Raw genomic sequence first — 20333 nt, forward strand, 5'->3', positions numbered from 1 at the left:
ATGCTGCAAGCAACAAAGAAGGTGACTAACAGTACGAGAACTAAAAGCTGATCTGTGGATTCCAAAGTCAACTATGTGTGAGAAGGAAGAGACGCTAGAGGGAACTGTGAAGTCCAAAGATGACAACTTTAAAGGTTATTGAGGCATCACTGTCCTATGTACAATTTATCTTTTATCATGTTCAAAAAGCATTGTATATACTGTAGCTCTATCTGCACCTGATTTTATCTCTAAAAAGCCTAATCATATTTAAAAATACACTTTAAGGCTAAATTTACATGGGTAAGGGTCCTATTACACAGATCGATTTTTCACGACTAACGATAAACGATCGCAAACGAAATTGTTTATCGTTAACCTAAGATCGTTCACCATATTACACAGAACGATGGTCGTTAGTTACGATCGTTACTATGATCGTTATTGCAATCATTACTACGATCGTTTCTTCAGTCTGATTCTAGCAAAACAATGAACAATGTGCAATTACACTGAACAAGTAGTGAAAAAATGCGGAACTTGAGCAAACGAATGTGGAATTACAACGAACAATTAACGATAATTTTAGGTTCAGATTTAAATCAAAGATCAACGACATACAAACGATTTTTCGATTAATGCCTGCAATTACGCAGAACGATTATCCTTTAGATTCAAACGATATAACGATTTTTCGCATGATAATCGTCCCGTGTAATAGGGCACGAAGTGATAATCCGTCCAATCGATCATTTAACGATTTTAAAGCAAGAATTTGGTTTTTATACCGATCAGCGTTTAGACGGATAAGTCGTTAGAAAAAGTTAGAAAATTGTTATTGCGATCGTTTTTAAGATCGCTTAAGCCCATCTTTTACATAGGGTGAATCTTTGAAAGACTATTTACACGAAGCGATCTGCAAATATTTTGGGAACGACGAATGACGATTTGATAACATGTTGAAAGATCAAAATGAACAATTTCTCGCTCATCGCTTGATCATTTGCTGTGTTTACACGGAACGATTATCGCTCTAATGCGATCGTTATTGCGAAAATTCGAACGATAATCGTTCCGTGTAAACGCAGCATTAGATTTGACTTGTCACAGATTCGGCATTGAAATCAATCTGATGACAATGTGACTTGGCCATTGAATGGGATTTCTGCAGTCTGGTTCACATGCACTAAAAATTTTCAGTGCTTATTGACTGATTCATGGATACTGCATAAAAAAGCACAGCAAATAAGTGAGGGTTCCAGAGATGTTTAAACTGCAGATCTGTTGCATAAAGACTTGGATTTCTGCCACAAAAACACATGTCTGATTATTATCCAACGTGTGACTGTACCCTACAATTCTCCCACATGACTGGTCTACAGGAATCTCAGGGGAGCTCCCAGGCTTTCCCGCACAGAAAAGAGCTGCCTGGCAGAAGCATGAAGAAGTGTGAGTTTAATTCTGCATATTTACTGCGCATCATGAAGTCACGTGGAAAACTACTTTTAATTTTTAAAACATTACTTTTCCAAAATATCCAGAGGACTCTTCAGTAAACAGAGGAACATCTGAAGGTGGCACCACTGTATGTGCACACTGCCAGACAATTTCCTAGGTGTGGACAGTACTGGCCTAATTATACGACACCAACAGGCTTGTGTTACCAGGCTGACAGTAAAAAGGCCTTAGTCACAGAATGGTGGAGCTGATGGAACAAGAATTTACAGCTCCTCTCTGCCTAATGGCAATTCCTAACAATAGGTAAGTGCATTTTAAAGTGAAATTGCATGACTCTGGATTTTTATTAGTGTGTACATTGCAACTCTTGTCACTTAAAAAATGTAAAAAAACAAGGAGGGGGGGGGGGGGGGAGAGATTTATCATTGTTGCTCCCAATGTGCATCTGCAAAATGTTGCAGTTCCTGGGCAACTTTCTGGTGATGGAAGCCTAATCTGTAGGCAAATGGGTAATTGGGGGGGGCATAGCATTATGGGGGCGTGTAAAAGTATGGAGAGAGCGTGATTCAATGCAGGACATACGAAACAGACTTAAGGGAGAAGTCCGGCGAAAATGTTTATCAAAGTAATGTATTGACCCACAAAAGTTATACAAATCACCAATATACAATTATTACGGGAAATGCACAAAGTGCTTTTTTCCTTGCTTTTACTTATGGTGATGTCACGACCCGACTCCCAGAGCTGTGCGGGCTGTGGCTGCTGGAGAGGATGATGGCAGGGGGACACAGGGCACTGGAGGGACACTGAGCATCCCTCTTGCCATCATCCTCAGCAGCTCTGGGTTATGACCTCACCGTTTTATCCAGGAAGTGAAGCCTTGATGCAGTAGTAAGTGCAAGGAAAAAGCACTTTATAAGCATTTCCCGTAAAGTGTATAATGGTCATTTGTATAACTTTTGGGGGGTAATACAATACTTTTAGAAACATATTCGCTGGAATTCTCCTTTAAGAGGGCATCAGTCAAGCCTAGAATGGTGTTTTTTGGAGCTGGATTGCCTGTATATTGTGCATTATGGTGGAGCCAAGATGAGTGGTCTAAGGTATTTTGCATATTGTTACTACATTTAAACTCTGGCGGAAAGCAGAACATAACCACAGTTCTACAAAGCTGAACAGAGCAGCAGGCGTGCGTGACCAACCACAGCTCCATTCATGATCTGTATAGTTCCCAGCTAGAGGGTACATCAGACACTCAGCAGTTACCCTGTTGACAGATGATGAGCTTAGAGTGATACTATAAAAAATAAAGTTTTTCATTCTTTATTATCACTTTTCTATAGTCATATGCAAGCTAAAAAGAATTCTCAAAAAAAAAAGTATATATTATTATTAAGCTTATCCAGCACCTTGCCGCAGCAAAATACCACCTTCACATTTGCTGTAGACTTAGAAAATTTCATTATAAACCAGGCACAAATTCTTACAGTTACCAATGAGTATTCTCAGCTTGGGATCAGGCTGCATACCTATTTGAATGTATAATCTATATCAATCTTTAGCAAGAAAAGAGTTGGTTTTGCTGTAACGGAGACAAAAAAAAAATCATCACAATCCAGAAGCTTGTAAAAACCTAATGTAAAAACAGCTACTAAGCCTTTTCTACAGTGTTAGGCCCTATTCACATGTCCAGCAAACCTCGAGACACATGTCCAAATCTGAACGCTCTGTATTTGATTACTGATGGCTGAAGAAGCAGATGCAGATGAAGATGCAGCCCTAGGGAGTTCTGGAAAACATTAAAACATTACTGCAAAGTGTGAATGAGGCCTTTGGAAGCACTTACAATGCAGCAGCATAGAAACCGTGATGTGGCAACAGAATTCAACCACAATCTGTTACATCTATTTAACAACAACCCATTAAAGGGAACCTGTCACCCCCCGTGCCGGGGTGACAGGCTCCCGACCCCCCGTTAGAGCCCCCTATACTCACCTAATCCCGCCGGGTCCCGCTTCTGGAGGCGGTCGGGTGATGAAGATCTCAGCTGCTGCAGCCCGGCGCGCGTGCGCTGAAAGATGAGTCCAACGCTCATAGAGAATGACGGAGCGCTGGACTCTCCTGTCATTCTCTATGGGTGTAGGACTCATCTCTCAGCGCGCGCGCCGGGCTGCAGCGGCTGAGATCTTCATCACCCGACCACCTCCAGAAGCGGGACCCGGCGGGATTAGGTGAGTATAGGGGGCTCTAACAGGGTCGGGAGCCTGTCACCCCGGCACGGGGGGGTGACAGGTTCCCTTTAAGTGTAGAGATGAGCGAACCGGGTTCGGGTTCGAGTCCATCCGAACCCGAACTTTCGGCATTTGATTAGCGGGGGCTGCTGAACTTGGATAAAGCTCTAAGGTTGCCTGGAACACATGGATACAGCCAATGACTATATCCATGATTTCCACATAGCCTTAGGGCTTTATCCAAGTTCAGCAGCCACCGCTAATCAGATGCCGAAAGTTCGGGTTCGGATCAACTCGAACCCGAACCCGGTTCGCTCATCTCTAAGTGTTACACTGACTTGTCTACATAAAAGAACGATTGACGGAAATTACAGAATGGCTATCTGTACAAGAAAGATTTATGTTACACAGATAGCCAGATCTCTTCATTCTTATTTTGCCGTACTTCTATAGGAACAAAAAGAAACCATGCATTGGGATTACCTCCTGTCTTAACGTTTGGGAACTAGAATTCCGTGTTCACATATTCTGTCACATATTTGGAATTTCCTTCGTGTCTAGAAGGCCTCTCCAGTGTAAACAAAGGCCGTGTACAGTAGCCATGGTGAAGCACATTTCACAATGCTATAGCTACAATGTCATCTGCATCACTGGAGCTACGTCTACAGAAAGAAAAAGCAGTTCTATCACTATGGGTCTACAGCACGTATGATGGGCTATATGATTACAGTATACAAAGCCTGTGTACTGGTGTTAGTTATACCCTTTCCCTTCACCTCCTACTTACTGACATTATACATATGAGAACAGAAGAAAATTGCCCCCTGAATAAATTAAGAGCACCAAGCATGCGCAGCTATCTACCCACTCATTCTCTAGGGTAGTGCTTCTAAAACTGTGAGGCGCCCCCTAGTTGCTGGTAAGGCACAGATAGGGGCAGATTTTACTAAAGTAACTATAAACTGCACATTCCGGTCCTTGGTTGCAACAATCTCTGGTTTAGGAATATTATTGACTCATTTTGAAGTAATTTTAAAGTGTCACTGTCATGAAAATTTTTTGCAGAAATCAATAGTCCAGGCGATTTTAAGAAACTTTGTAATTGGGTTTATTAGCCGAAAAATGTATTTTTATCATGAAAAAGCAGTTTGAAGCTCTCCCCCCTGTCTTCATTGTTCTATGGAGAGAGCTAAATAAAACACCAAAACAGGACAACAAAGAGTTAATCTACAAATACCTCACCCTTTATCTCCTCTGACAGTCAGCATTGACCTCTCTGAGCTATGATTACATAAATACCTCACCCTTTATCTCCTCTGACAGTCAGCATTGACCTCTCTGAGCTATGATTACAGCGTGTTCACCTAGCTCTGTGCCTGTAATCCTCTGTTATCTGCTTTCTGCTGTCGGCTAACTCCCTCCTCCCTCCTCCCTAGAACAGACTGGGTACGTCTGATGCAACAAGTCACAATTGATTTTTTGCAGTGGATGGAAAAGAGGAGGGAGGGGAGGACCTGGGAAAGGGCCTTTTAAATGGAGATAATGGCATATTTGGCTATAAACCCAATTACAAAGTTTCTTAAAATCGCCTGGACTATTGATCTCTGCAAAAAAATAAAAAATACGACAGTGACTTTTTAATGTTTTATACAGTTTAGGCAACAATTTAAAACGACTCTGTACCGGCACCTTACCGCGGGGGGTCGGCCTGTCTCCCGGTGTTGGTATTTAGATTAAAAAAAACAACTTTTATCAATGCTGTGGGGCGGGCAGTCAAACAGGTGTGGCCTAGAGCATTCATGCCCTAGGCCTGTGGCGTCTCTCTCCCTGCCTCCCTTCACTTTCAGAACGCCCCTGGGCTCGCAGGCCTAGGTCATTGATGGTCTGGGCCACAAAAGTTTGACTACCTGCCCTGCCGCACAGAAATAAATAATTTTTCTTCTAAATACCGGCACTGGGAGATGGGCCTACCCCCAAACCAGGAACAGCGTGAGTACCTCTGAAACGCGGTGACAGCAGTTAGGGGGAAGCAAGGTACTGGTAGAGTCGCTTTAAGGGTAGGCTGAGCAATGTTTTTTTTTTTTGCATGGACTTCCACCACAGATGGTTAGGCCCCGGCATCCTCCTGGTCAGTCTGGTGAGGCCCAGACATCACTGAAGCACTGCTTTAAGGGGGCATTCACGGGTCTGCAAATTTGTGTATGTTACGGACGGGGAAGAAATGTCAAGGATTCATTCCCTGCCCGGCATGATGTGTCAGCATTAAGCGGGCAGCAGGGAAACTCTTTGAAACACTACGGCTCTGTCGCTATAGTGCAGCGGCGATTCAAGGAGATTATGCGCTGCCAGTATGATACTGACACATCATGCCATGCGGGGAATGAATCCTTGACATTCCTTCCCTGTCCATAACGTCCGCAAATTTGCGGACGTGTGAATGCCCCCTAAGGTGATTCCAAACCCCACCGTTCACTAAACCACAGTCCTGTGGATAGGGGATAACTTTATATTGTCTATATTCTATGGAACACAAAGGTCTGCATAGGAGCTGTAGAAACAAATAGATATTGCATTTTCATCCAGACTATTTGCTTATAATAAATAAATAATAAAAATTGGTTGTAAAATCCCATACTGCTTCTAAACCATGATAAATATCAGTTAGCATCCACTCTTACATACCAACTAACCGGGAATGTTATTTCCATCTGTGGCTAAATAATTCATTGACTTTCCTTGTTTTACTAATGATACTGTCAATTCTGTCATCTTAAAAGGCAACGCATTTGCCAAGATAAATAGGCATTTTGCATATTTCACATATTTTAGCACAGTGGCATGGTGATGGTGTCATTCTGCAGAAGAGCTGTAAGCAATGATGCATAATAATCTACACATCCCGCACAACACTAAATGGAAATCTACTTCAAGATTAAATATAAAAAAAAATGTGATGCACAGATTTTTATATATATATATATATATATATATATATATATATATATATATATATATATATAAACTCCACATGCCTGGCAAAGATTCATTGGTCACGTGACCTATGTCATAATGTCTATAAGGGCAAAAGGGCAAGACCTTTTAATTCAAGCTTGCATAAATACATTCAGTAAAGCCCCTATTACACAGGGCGATGGAGAGGAGCAAACAAGTGCAGTCAGCACTTCTTTGCTCCTTGTTGCCCACTCGCTGCCGACTATTACATGCGTCATGCGGACAGGGCTGCCCAGGCGATCGCTAGATCGTTTGTGCAGCCCATGGAAGATGGCGGTAGTCCTATTCCACAGAGTGACCTCAGCAGTTTGCTGCTATCATAGTCGTTTGTCTTTCAGCATGAAAGACAAACGACAATGATGGCGGCTGATCGTTGTATTGTATTACACAAGACAATTATCGGCCGTAACTTCTGTTACCTCTATTAAAGGGGTACTCCAGTGTGGGGGCACTTTTTTACTGGGGCCGGGGAGAAGGTGGCCGAGGAAAAAGATGTCCACTCACCTCCCCAGCTCCAGCGGCGGGTCCCGCATTGCGGCGCTCCAGTGCCCGGCCGTTTCCTCGGCCCGAGACGTGGCAAATCAGGTCCGCTCAGCCAGTCAGTGAAGGTGGTGGGATCTGATGGGACTTGAAACGGATCCCACCTCTTTCACTGAGTGGCTGAGCGGACCTGAGAAGTCTCTGGCCCGCGTCAGACACCCGGAAGCGGCCGGGAACCGGGCACCGTAGCGCCGTGATGCGCGACTCGCCGCTGGAACCGGGGAGGTTAGTGGACGTCTTTTTCCTAAGCCACCTCCTCCCCGGTCCCAGTAAAAAAGTGCACCCACACTGGAGTACCCCTTTAACATTACTTTTGTACTATATGTCTACGATCTAAGGGTCTATTCGCACATCAGTATATTTCCCATTAGCAATCTGCAAATTTCCATCCGTATTAAAATCAGTATTGCATCCGTATTTTTTGATGATCTGCAAAAATGAAAAAGTGTGGAATCCGTATTTTGCAGGTCACATTCACAAAAATAGAGATCCCATAGGGATCCCTGGAGGAATTTTTTGCAGTAGGGATCATGGGATGTGTGTATGGGGCCGCAAATGAGGACAGGTGAATAGGGCCTAACCATCTACCACAGAAACCGAATATTACATTAAAATTTTAAGACTAGTCTGCCATCAAGGTTAGCTTAGGTGCTACTCGCATCATTTCCAGGTTCAATTGATGCCCCAGGCCTTTGCAACAGAGCATATACATTAGCATTAGAGATGAGTGAACCTAGAGCGAGAAGTCAGGAGCAGAGTGGGGAGATCACATGATCAGGGGGACAGACTGGAACACTGGTGCTGGACTTCAAGAAGTATGTTCAATTTGGTTTTTTTTGTATGTTGTACTTAGAATATTTTTAATAAAATTGGAATACCCCTTTAAGGTAGCCATACACATTAATGTCAGCCAAGCCCGCCAAATGACTAACCTAATGCATATAGGGGTATTTCCGTTATCCCATAATGGCAGATGTTTTGGAAAGAAGGATGGGGTTGTTGGATTTCAACATGCCTGATGCCTTTGTTTTCATGGTTTAATGTAAATTAGGCGATTTTGTGTATGTTGTTTATACCCCTTAGTTAAAATTGATGGACATGAGTCTTTTTTCAACCCTAATATGTAACCTTTTTTAAATCTGTGTAACCTTTGTTAAACAGACACCTGTGACAAGCACTGTCCTGCCAGTGTCACCAAGTTATTGCAGTAGACACGCCAGTATTTACTGACCACACATGTCTAAGGACACCAGCTGATGGTAAACTATGGGGGTATAGCGGAGCAAAAAGTAAACTTTGTTTTACACTGCATAACACATGTCAGAAACACCAGCTAACAAACCTCCCCTGTATAAACAATACATTTTGGCCCAGTAGCCACATGTGTCACTGACAGCATACTGAAGGAAAACCGCAGGTTATTTGGCTCACTTAAAGGTAACCTTCATGACGCTGTATAAACCCAGTACCTGTTTGGCTTAGCATTCAAACCTTAAGTCTGCTGTGATGCAGAATACATATTGATCTTTAAAGAGATTCTGTATCCACCAACCCACCCTCCCACGCCTCTGTTATCATCCACTTGATGACAGTAAGGGCCCTATTACACCAAAAGATGTCTGACAGATTTTTTTCAGCCAAAGCCAGGAATGGATTTGAAAAGAGGAGAAATCTCAGTCTTTCCTCTATGACCTGTTCTCTGTTTATAGTCCGTTCCTGGCTTTGGCTGAAAAAAAATCTGTCAGATAATCTGTCAGTCATCTTTTGGTGTAATAGGGCCCTAAAGGCCCTATTCCACGGGTCGTTTAGAGGAGCAATATCGTTCGTATTCGGCCGATATCGTCCGCTACGAACGATATTCGTCCCGTGGAATAGAGTGCAATGATCAGCCGACATCGTTCATGTCGGCTGATCGTTGCAGTCGCTTGTTTTTCAACATGTTGAAAAACAAACGACTGATATAGCACGATCTGCTGCCGTCGCTCCGTTGAATAGGAGCATCGGCAGCAGGCGCTGCTATATCCTATGGGCTGTCCGGACGATCAGCGATCCCCCGGGCAGCCCCCCCAGCAGCTCCCCGCCGCCCCTCCCGCACTCACCCGCTCGCTGCAGCCGCGTTGAATAGCGGCGGCAGCGAGCGGGGAACGAGGAGCAAACGAGCGCTAATGGCGCTCGTTTGCTCCTCCAAACGACTCGAGGAATAGGGGCATAAGTCTGTCTTTGTTGGTTGATGCCTTGGTTCGGATAAAGGCCACGCCTCATTGACTCAGATGCTGCAGATTAAGGTTACAAACCCACTTGGCGGGTCTGCAGCGAGTCTCCATGCTGCGTTTCTGCAGCGAGACTCGCTGCAGATCCCGGCCCTATACTTTTAATGGCAGACAAACACGCAGCAGGGATGTACATCCCTGCTGCGAGTTTGTCTGCAGCCCGCCCCATTAACCCCCCGGCCGCCGGAGCTGATACTTCACCTGATCCCGGCGGTTCCCGATGTCTTCAGCAAGCCGGAGCGGGGACCAGGTGAAGTATATGCTCCAGCCAGCCGCCCGCAGCCCCGGCCGCCCGATCGCCCCCCCGCAGCCCCGGCCGCCCGATCGCCCCCCCCCCCCGCAGCAGCGATCGCTTACACGCCCCCCTGCAGCCCCGGCCGCCCGATCGCCCCCCCGCAGCACCGATCGCTTACACGCCCCCCTGCAGCCCCGGCCGCTCGATCGGGGGGGGGGCGTGCAATCGGTGCTTCGGGGGGGGGGGGGGGGCGTGCGATCGGTGCTGCGGGGGGGGGGGCGATCGGGCGGCCGGGGCTGCGGGGGGGGGCGATCGGGCGGCCGGGGCTGCGGGGGGGGGGGCGATCGGGCGGCCGGGGCTGCGGGGGGGGGGGGGCGATCGGGCGGCCGGGGCGATCGGGCGGCCGGGGCTGCGGGGGGGGGGCGATCGGGCGGCCGGGGCTGCGGGGGAGGCGATCGGGCGGCCGGGGCTGCGGGCGGTCGGGGCTGCGGGCGGCTGGCTGCGGCCTGCGGGGGGCCGGGGCTGCGGGGGGGGCGATCGGGCGGCCGGGGCTGCGGGGGGGGGGGGGCCATCGGGCGGCCGGGGCTGCGGGGGGGGGGGCGATCGGGCGGCCGGGGCTGCGGGGGGGGCGATCGGGCGGCCGGGGCTGCGGGCGGCCGGGGCTGCGGGGGGGCGATCGGGCGGCCGGGGCTGCGGGCGGCTGGCTGGAGCATATACTTCACCTGGTCCCCGCTCCGGCTTGCTGAAGACATCGGGAACCGCCGGAGCCGGGATCAGGTGAAGTATCAGCTCCGGCGGCCGGGGGGTTAATGGGGTGGGCTGCAGACAAACTCGCAGCAGGGATGTACATCCCTGCTGCGTGTTTGTCTGCCATTAAAAGTATAGGGCCGGGATCTGCAGCGAGTCTCGCTGCAAAAACGCAGCATGGAGACTCGCTGCAGACCCGCCAAGTGGGTTTGTAACCTAAAAGATCATTTTTTACCCTTACCAGGGCACCAGGCACATTTTAAAAGACAACCAGGACAGACTTAGGGTCCATTAACACAGAAAGATTATCTCACAGATTATCTGCCAAAGATTTGAAACCAAAAACAGGAACAGACTATAAACAGAGATCAGGTCATAAAGGAAAGACTGAGATTTCTCCTCTTTTCAAATCCATTCCTGGATTCAAATCTTTGGCAGATAATCTGTCAGATAATCTCTGTGTAAATGGACCCTTAGGGTACTATTACACCAACAGATCTGACGACAGATTATCTGCCAAAGATTTAAAGCCAAAACCAGGAGTGGATTTGAAAAGAGGAGAAATCCAGTCTTTCCTTTATGACCTGATCTCTGTCTATAGTCTGTTCCTGGGTTTGGCTTCAAATCTTTGGCAGATAATCTTTCGTCAGATCTGTTGGTGTAATAGTACCCTTAGGGTCCATTAACACAGAAAGATTATCTCACAGATTATCTGCCAAAGATTTGAAACCAAAAACAGGAACAGACTATAAACAGAGATCAGGTCATAAAGGAAAGACTGAGATTTCTCCTCTTTTCAAATCCATTCCTGGATTCAAATCTTTGGCAGATAATCTGTCAGATAATCTCTGTGTAAATGGACCCTTACTCACATCAAGTGGCGATACTATTGGTTTAAAAGTGGTGGTGGATCCAGTATCACTTCACAATCGAGGACATTTATTTTGGTCACTTTGTCATCCCAGAATCACTTGCGATTCAGGTCAGATTTGAAAAATGGGCTCTGCATCTTAAAGTGTCAATGTTGTTTGAAAAATTTTTGACATGTCATAGAGAGAGACACGTCAAAAGTTTTTATCAGTCTGGGTCTCAATGTTCAGACCCGTATCAATTGTGAGAACGAGGAGGAAAGGACCGTGCTGCAGTGCGGTCCACTCCCTACACTGTGTCAATGAAAGAGTCAGGTCCATAAACTTACATCAAATGAAACAGAGCAAGGAGAAGACCGCACTTAGCAATTGCTTCCCCCAGCTCATTCTCACGATCAGTATGGGTATGGGAAATCAAAGGTTAATACTATGGGGCTACGCCAATGTTCCATAGAGAGGTGACCAAGCATGTGCACTGCTGCTCCATTCACTCTGGGGAGAGCTGACCTCTGTTCTCATGATTGTTGGGGGTCCCATTAGTCAGACCTCCATGGATCAATAATTATTCCCTACTCTTAAGTATGTGATTACAACCACAACGTCATCTCTACAAAGAATCCCCATCTATCCCAAGAAGAATCTAAACAGCTTAATGCAACCTTCTGTGTATGATAACTATCAGTAGTGAGTGAGTCCTGAGATGTATATACTTCTTGTTCTAATCCCTAACGATAAACTAAGCAAAACATCCCACAAAACATCACCACAATCCACGCTGCCCTGTTTTTTTTATTCCCACCACTGGAAACCTACAGTATATATGCATTTATATACTACCAATGATCGCCATTCTGAATCATGTATGGTGGGAAAAAAGGGCGGCTCTATTAACAAAATGCATTACATATTCCAGAGGGAAAAATCACAGCGCTGCAGTTTTGGAAGATGTAGGAGAAACTCCCTCATTCTTAGTGAAGAAGTGAAATCTGAATAAAAGTAATGTTTTTCTAAGGGCACACAGGGAAAAGCAGCTTCCCTTTCTGTCAGAGAATGGAAAACCTCTGTAAGCAAAATTACACACCTCCCCGTGTGCCAAGCTGCAGAGACTTCTATTACACCGACGCTCCGGCTTGGAGCCTCTTTAATTATCATATTAAAAAAAACTGCAGAACTGGCGACTGCTAAATACGATCGGAAGTGCCCGCATTTCCGGCAGGAAAAATACAAAACACTGCAGAAAATATGGCCCCTCAGCAGAATAAAGGCTGCTGTAACCTGTAGAATGCAATTGGTTCCCACAAAAAAAATGATATTTACTGAAAACAGACTGAATTTTATTACTAGAAGACTAAACTCAGTCTATTAATATCCTGTCCTCAGGATAGAGAATACTGGTAACCTCTGTGATCTCTAGAATGGGATCCTGCCTCACCGCAACTCCATTCATTCTCAATGGGAACCACTGAGTTGGTTACTTCCTATTCTGAGAATAGGTGATAATTTTTTTCCCTTTAAAGGGGTATTCCAGGAAAAATTAGGAGATCATGAGGGGTCCAACCCCTGAACCCCCCGGCGATCTCCGTATCAGACCCTGCCGGCTCTGTTATGAATACAGCCCGGGTCAGCACGTGACCTGCGGCTCTATTCATTTCTATGGAACGATGGAAAGAGCCGAGTAAAGCGCTCTTCCAGCATAGTTGGCTCTTTCCGTTGCTCCATAGGAATGAATAGAGCCGCGGGTCACACGCTGACCCTGGGCTCTATTCATAATAATAAGCGGGATCTTTTTATACCACAAAGTATACATTTAGTTTAAGCGTCCCAGTCATTTGCAGTAACTTTTAACATGTCAAAAGTTACTGAATGCACAGGGGCTCATGAGTGAGACCTGCTGCAATCTCAAGATACAGCTGGGGACACTGCACTCCACTCTGTGGCCAGCAGAACATCTGATGAGTACACTTCATAGACTGTAATGAAACAAATGAGCCAAATTTAGTTGACGGACAAGAAACCATACAATACACTGTACCACTTAGTAATTTCTTTTTTTCTTTAAAGGGGTAGTGCGGCGCTAATAAATTATTCACAGAATAACACACATTACAAAAGGTATGCAACTTTTTAATGTATGTTATGTCTGTGAATCACCCCCTTCCCTGTGTCCCCCCACCCCCGCACGTGTACCCGGACGTTTTGGTGCATTATACATTACATGATCAGTGTCGCGCCCGTCCGCCATCTTGTGCCACAACGTCATCTTCGGCCCGCCGGCCGAAGTTCTCCGATCTCCCCTAGTGCCGGCCGCCCTCTGCCGCGTCATCAGCCACTCAGCCGTGATTGGCCAAGCACAGTTATGCTCAGCCAATCGCGAGTGAGCATCTGATGACGCGGCAGAGGGCGGCCAGCATTCGCGAAGATCGGAGAGCTTCGGCCGGCGGGCCGTAGATGACGTTTCGGCACCAGATGGCGGGAGGGGCGCGACACGGATCAGGTAATGTATAATGCACCAACACTTTCGAGCACACATGCGGGGGGACACAGGGAAGGGGGCGATTCACAGACATAACATACATTACAAAGTTGTATAACTTTGTAATATGTGTTATTGTGTGAATAATTTATTAGCGCCGCACTACCCCTTTAAAGGAGAAGTCTGGTAAAAAATTTTATTAAAGTATTGTATTGTAAGTTATACAAATCACCAATATACACTTATTACAGCAAATGCTTATAAAGTGCTTTTTTCCCTGCACTTACTACTGCATCAAGGCTTCACTTCCTGGATAAAATGATGATGTCACGAGCCGACTCCCAGAGCTGTGCGGGCTGTGGCTGCTGGAGAGGATGATGGCAGGGAGACACTGAGGGACACAGGGCACTGGAGGCACACTGAGCATCCCCCTGCCATCATCCTCTCCAGCAGCCACAGCCACACAGCTCAGGGAGTCAAGTCGTGACATCACCATTTTATCCAGGAAGTAACATCACCATGTTATCCAGGAAGTGACATCACCATTTTATCCAGGAAGTGACATCACCATTTTATCCAGGAAGTGAAGCCTTGATGCAGTAGTAAAGCAGTGCAGGGAAAAAAGCAAGTTATAAGCATTTCCCGTAATAAGTGCATATTGGTGATTTGTATAACTTTTAGGGGGCAATACAATACTTTAATAAAAAAAAATTTGCCAGACTTCTCCTTTAATAGGGCAGTTAAAAAAAAAAAAAAAAAAAAAAAAACAATTCTGGCATTGGCATTGTAATTTTTTTTTTCTTTAATGAGGTTTACTGTGCAACACCAATTAAGCTCATAGAGATGAGCGCAACTTAAGAACGCTCAAATCTGATCTTTCGGCATCTGAATACCAATGGGTGAAAAAGTTGCCTGAAAAACATAGGCTGTATCCATGTTTCCCAGATCCCACAACAAGCATTAACCAGAGCATCTTAGAGGTTAAACAGAAAATGGTAAGAATTTCAAAGTATATTGAAAGCCATCTGTAAGACATAGCGGGCTCCTGTGGGAATAGCCAGGATTACAGATTGCCCCATTGTTGGCGGCTTCAGTCACAGCTTACTGTATATTAAGCGTCTGGGTCTTCACTATGACAGCACTGAACATAAAGTCCTAATGCAGGTGCTTTAAATATTATGGCATCAAAGGTGGTACATACTCAATATGACACGGAGCATGCAGGGTGTCAGGCAAGACTGTCACAACCATCCGATGTCCAGCAAGTATCGTGTATGGCCTACTCTAATAAATAGGACACGTCTGATACTTTCGAAGCATCAGAGAGTCAAATCAGCACCTGTCTTTAGTCAGCTGCATATACACTCAATGTCAGACTGGGCAGGAGGTAGAGGGGCTTAAAGGATATGTACAGGAGCTATTAGAAAAAATGTTTTAAAGCGACTCTGTACCCACAATCTGAACCCCCCTCCCCCCCCCCAAACCGCTTGTACCTTCGGATAGCTGCTTTTAATCCAAGATCTGTCCTGGAGTCTGTTCAGCAGGGGATGCAGTTATTGTTCTTAAAAACAACTTTTAAACTTGCAGCCCTGTGCCCAACGGCCGTGGCCTAGATTGAGTATGCATTAGGCTGGCACACCCTCTCTGTCCCTCCTCCCCACCCTCTTCATCATTAGGAATGCTCCTGCAGATTGTCTCCTATTCCCCACCTGTGTCAGCCCGGCACATGGGCTGGATTGTTAAGGCACCTGTGCAATGTTCAGCATGTAGAAAATGTTCCAGTGGCATTCCTAATGATGAAGAGGGTGGGGAGGAGGGACGGAGGGGTGGTTCAAAGTTAGGGCACAGATATTCCAAGCCATGCCATTTGGGCACGGGGCTGCATGTTTAAAAGTTGTTTTTAAGGACAATAACTGCATCACCTGCCGAATGGACCCCAGGACAGATCTTGGATTAAAAGCAGCTATCTGAAGGTACAAGTGGTTTGGGGGGAGATAAGATTGTGGGTACAGTCTCGCTTTAATCAATAATTTATAGTTCCCTTATACACTTCAATGGTAATACTGCAGTACGTTCAAGGGCTTATAGCGACTCTGTACCCAAAATCTTATCTCCCCCCAAACCACTTGTACCTTCAGATAGCTGCTTTTAATCCAAGATCTGTCCTGGGGTCCAGCAGGTGATGCAGTTATTGTCCTAAAAAACAACCTTTAAACTTGCAGCCACGTGCCTAATGGCCATGGCTTAGAATATCTGTGCTCTAACTTTGCACCACCCCTCCTTCCCACCCTCTTCATCATTAGGAATGGCACTGGAACATTTTCTACATGCTGAACATTGCACAGGTGCCTTAACAATCCAGCCCATGTGCCAGGCTGCCACAGGTGGGGAATAGGAGACAATCTGCCTGGAGCATTCCTAATGATGAGGAGGGTGGGGAGGAGGGACAGAGAGGGTGTGCCAGCCTAATGCATACACAATCTAGGCCACGGCCGTTGGGCACAGGGCTGCAAGTTTAAAAGTTGTTTTTTAGGACAATAACTGCATCACCTGCCAAACGGACCCCAGGACAGATTTTGGATGAAAAGCAGCTATCTGAAGGTACAAGTGGTTTGGGGGGAGGGGAGGGGGGTCAGATTGTGGGCAGAGTCTCTTTAAATAGAAACAGTGCTGAAAGAACCTGTCAAAATGTTTGGGTTCAGCAACATCATCTGAACCCTCAGTGTTTGGTTCCCTGCGGCTGCAGAAGTTTTATACTGCTATAGGGAGTCATGGAAACTCGAACATTGACAGGTTCGCTCTACACTAGTTTAAAGCATCTAACCTGCTGGCATCTCCCTGAGGAGAAAGATCATTTTCTTACCTTCAGTCTTGGCCTTGTTTTTTGTGTACGTTGTAGTTTAATCCATATGCTAATAAGGCGGTTTGGTGCACAGGGGACGGGGCCACCACCATCACTGCACCGATCTGCCCCGGCCGACCTAATGATGGGCCAGGGGGCGCACTCATTACTACAGAGCACCAGATAAATATTCAGAGGGGCAGATCAGTGTATGGAGGGCAGTAGCCCGGCCCCCAGTGCACCAAACTGCCTCATTAGCATATGGATTAGAGTACAATGTCCACAAACAGTGCTGAGTATGAAGGTAAGAAACTCACCTTCATCCTCAGCACCCCCTGTGCTATAGGGAGATATCAGCAGGAGACAACCAATATAAAGATATAACAAGTGGCACCTGTCATGATAGACTCCTGAACCATTGACAACTTCAGGAAGTTTCTTTCCATCAGACTTCCATGGTCGATCCAATTCAGTCAAGAAGAAACAAGCAGCCTGTTGGAGACATTATAACTCATTGTGTATCCTTAATGAATATGCTTAGTGCATAAGGGTTACATGATGCCACCACCCATCGTGATGTGATGTACGAGTGGGAGAGGTGACAGTGGTAAGCCATGCTATCACCCCTCTATACCAACCACTGGCGCTATTCTCCCACAGGCCTGGTAACACCTACTTCATGTGTCACTGCTATTGGTCCATGTCCAGACAGTAACATGAGTAGCTAAACAACAAGTGATGTGACAGCCTTGGTATAAGGTATCCGCTGGCCTGATATGCCCATTATTGCCAACTAGTGCACAGTGCCGTCCAGGCAGCAGTCATGCCATAGAGGAGCGGTGCCCACTGGACTGACCCACCTGAAGGATTAGCTACCAGGGCTCCCATATACACAAAATAAGCACAGTGCAGCAATACATCACATACAAGCCAAATCTGCAGAGCATCAGCCATCTGTCACAGTCATGATTCATGAGGACACAGCCCTGGCTCCCAGTATACAGATGGGTGGGAGCCGCACACAGTACCTGCATAGCCACACACAGTATCTGCACAGCCCTGGCTCCCAGTATAGAGATGGGTGGAAGACACACACAGTACCGGCACAGCCGCGGCTCCCAGTATAGAGATAGGTGGGAGCCGCACACAGTACCTGCACAGCCCTGGCTCCCAGTATAGAGATAGGTGGGAGCCGCACACAGTACCGGCACAGCCCTGGCTCCCAGTATAGAGATGGGTGGGAGCCGCACACAGTACCGGCACAGCCCTGGCTCCCAGTATAGAGATAGGTGGGAGCCGCACACAGTACCTGCACAGCCCTGGCTCCCAGTATAGAGATGGGTGGGAGCCGCACACAGTACCGGCACAGCCGCGGCTCCCAGTATAGAGATAGGTGGGAGCCGCACACAGTACCTGCACAGCCCTGGCTCCCAGTATAGAGATAGGTGGGAGCCGCACACAGTACCGGCACAGCCCTGGCTCCCAGTATAGAGATGGGTGGGAGCCGCACACAGTACCTGCACAGCCCTGGCTCCCAGTATAGAGATAGGTGGGAGCCGCACACAGTACCTGCACAGCCCTGGCTCCCAGTATAGAGATGGGTGGGAGCCGCACACAGTACCTGCACAGCCCTGGCTCCCAGTATAGAGATGGGTGGGAGCCGCACACAGTACCTGCACAGCCCTGGCTCCCAGTATACAGATAGGTGGGAGCCACACACAGTACCGGCACAGCCCTGGCTCCCAGTATAGAGATGGGTGGGAGCCGCACACAGTACCGGCACAGCCCTGGCTCCCAGTATAGAGATGCGTGGGAGCCGCACACAGTACCGGCACAGCCGCGGCTCCCAGTATAGAGATAGGTGGGAGCCGCACACAGTACCTGCACAGCCCTGGCTCCCAGTATAGAGATGGGTGGGAGACACACACAGTACCTGCACAGCCCTGGCTCCCAGTATAGAGATGGGTGGGAGCCGCACACAGTACCTGCACAGCCCTGGCTCCCAGTATAGAGATGGGTGGGAGCCGCACACAGTACCTGCACAGCCCTGGCTCCCAGTATAGAGATGGGTGGGAGCCGCACACAGTACCTGCACAGCCCTGGCTCCCAGTATAGAGATAGGTGGGAGCCGCACACAGTACCTGCACAGCCCTGGCTCCCAGTATAGAGATGGGTGGGAGCCACACACAGTACCTGCACAGCCCTGGCTCCCAGTATAGAGATGGGTGGGAGCCGCACACAGTACCTGCACCGCCCTGGCTCCCAGTATAGAGATGGGTGGGAGCCGCACACAGTACCTGCACAGCCCTGGCTCCCAGTATAGAGATGGGTGGGAGCCGCACACAGTACCTGCACAGCCCTGGCTCCCAGTATACAGATGGGTGGGAGCCGCACACAGTACCGGCACAGCCGCACACAGTACCTGCACAGCCGCTGCGGTTTCCCATGGCTACAAGTGTAGACAGGGTCTGCGTTCCTTCGGCGGTAACAATGCCCGGGGCAGCCCTCCCCCTCACCTTCTTGTGCTTCTCCTGGTAGGGCAGTGCCAGCCAGGGCATGTCCTTGAGGAAGAGCTGCCATTTCTTCTGGTCGGGGTCCGAGGAGATGAAGACGATCTCCAGCCGCTCCCGGGTCTTGCAGTAGAAGTCGCTGAGGCTGGGCACGAGCTGCAGGCACGGAGCGCTCATCCCGCAGCCGAAGAGCAGCCCGAGCAGGGAGACCCGGGAGCCGAGCGCCTGCACGTCCACCTCCTCCCGCTCCGCCGTCACCAGCTTGTCCCCCAGCAGCTCCAGCAGCGCCCCGCACTCCTCCGCCCGCTTCTCCCCCTGTAGTCTGGGGCCCGACATGCTGCGCTCGGAGAGGAGCCCCGCGTCCTGTGCTCTGCTCTGCGGGCTTCAGAGACGCGCTCCCCGGCGGCCGGGAGGGGATGAGCCGTGTGCGCCACACGAGCTGCGCCGGAGTCCGGGCTGCACTGCGCCGATTGGCTGCGACGGAGGGAGCCGGCTGTATGGGGGCAGAGACAGGGCGGGGGAGGAGAGCCGACCGCTGTGTGCGAGTGCCACCTGGGTGCCATGCATGGACATTCCCCGCTCACTCCGCAGGCAGAGGGGCTGTGTGCCCGGAGTGCCCCTTTAATATGGGGCTGGTGCGCCCTTGGAAGGTTTTTGGAATGTGTCTGTGAGAACATTCGTCCTTTCATCCACAAGAGCATTTGTGATGTCAGAGGTGACACAGGAGGAGGGGGCCTGGCTGTCCTACAGTCACCCCAAAGGGGGTCACTGGGGATGGGGTCAGGACTCACCCACCCACCATCTCCCTATGGGCACAGAACAGAAAATGGCTGAATGTAAGGGTTCCCTCATACAGTGGCGGAAATAAGCAGGGTTCTCTTTAACCCTTTCATGACCCAGCACCAAAATGGTTTTCATTTTCTCCTCCTCACCCTCGCCTTTTATTCTCCATCAACAGGGTCATGTAAGAGCTTGTTTTCTTTTTTTTTTTTTTAGGAACATGTGTACTTTGTAATGGCACCATTCAATCTACCATAAAATGTATGACAGAACCCCAACATTCTTATTTATGGGGTGGAGTAACTTTTTTTTGGGGGGGCACATGTTTACGTATTGCACTTTAGAATAAAACTGACAATATTTGGAGTCTATAGAAGTGGCGGGCCA

The 20333-nt window shown here is 47.9% G+C and overlaps 1 protein-coding gene across 1 annotated transcript in view; it reads right to left on the reverse strand.

The window, feature by feature from the left end:
* The window catches only part of NXN (nucleoredoxin), a 114600-nt gene extending 94978 nt beyond the window's left edge, over nucleotides 1–19622 (reverse strand). The window contains exon 1 of the mRNA XM_069971206.1: nucleotides 19173–19622. Within this exon, the coding sequence (XP_069827307.1) occupies nucleotides 19173–19502 (330 nt within the window). The 5' untranslated portion in view covers nucleotides 19503–19622. The remainder of the gene's footprint in view (nucleotides 1–19172) is intronic.
* Nucleotides 19623–20333: the final 711 nt, after the last annotated feature.

Source organism: Dendropsophus ebraccatus, chromosome 5 (assembly GCF_027789765.1).
Source record: "Dendropsophus ebraccatus isolate aDenEbr1 chromosome 5, aDenEbr1.pat, whole genome shotgun sequence".
NCBI classification, from domain to species: domain Eukaryota; kingdom Metazoa; phylum Chordata; class Amphibia; order Anura; family Hylidae; genus Dendropsophus; species Dendropsophus ebraccatus.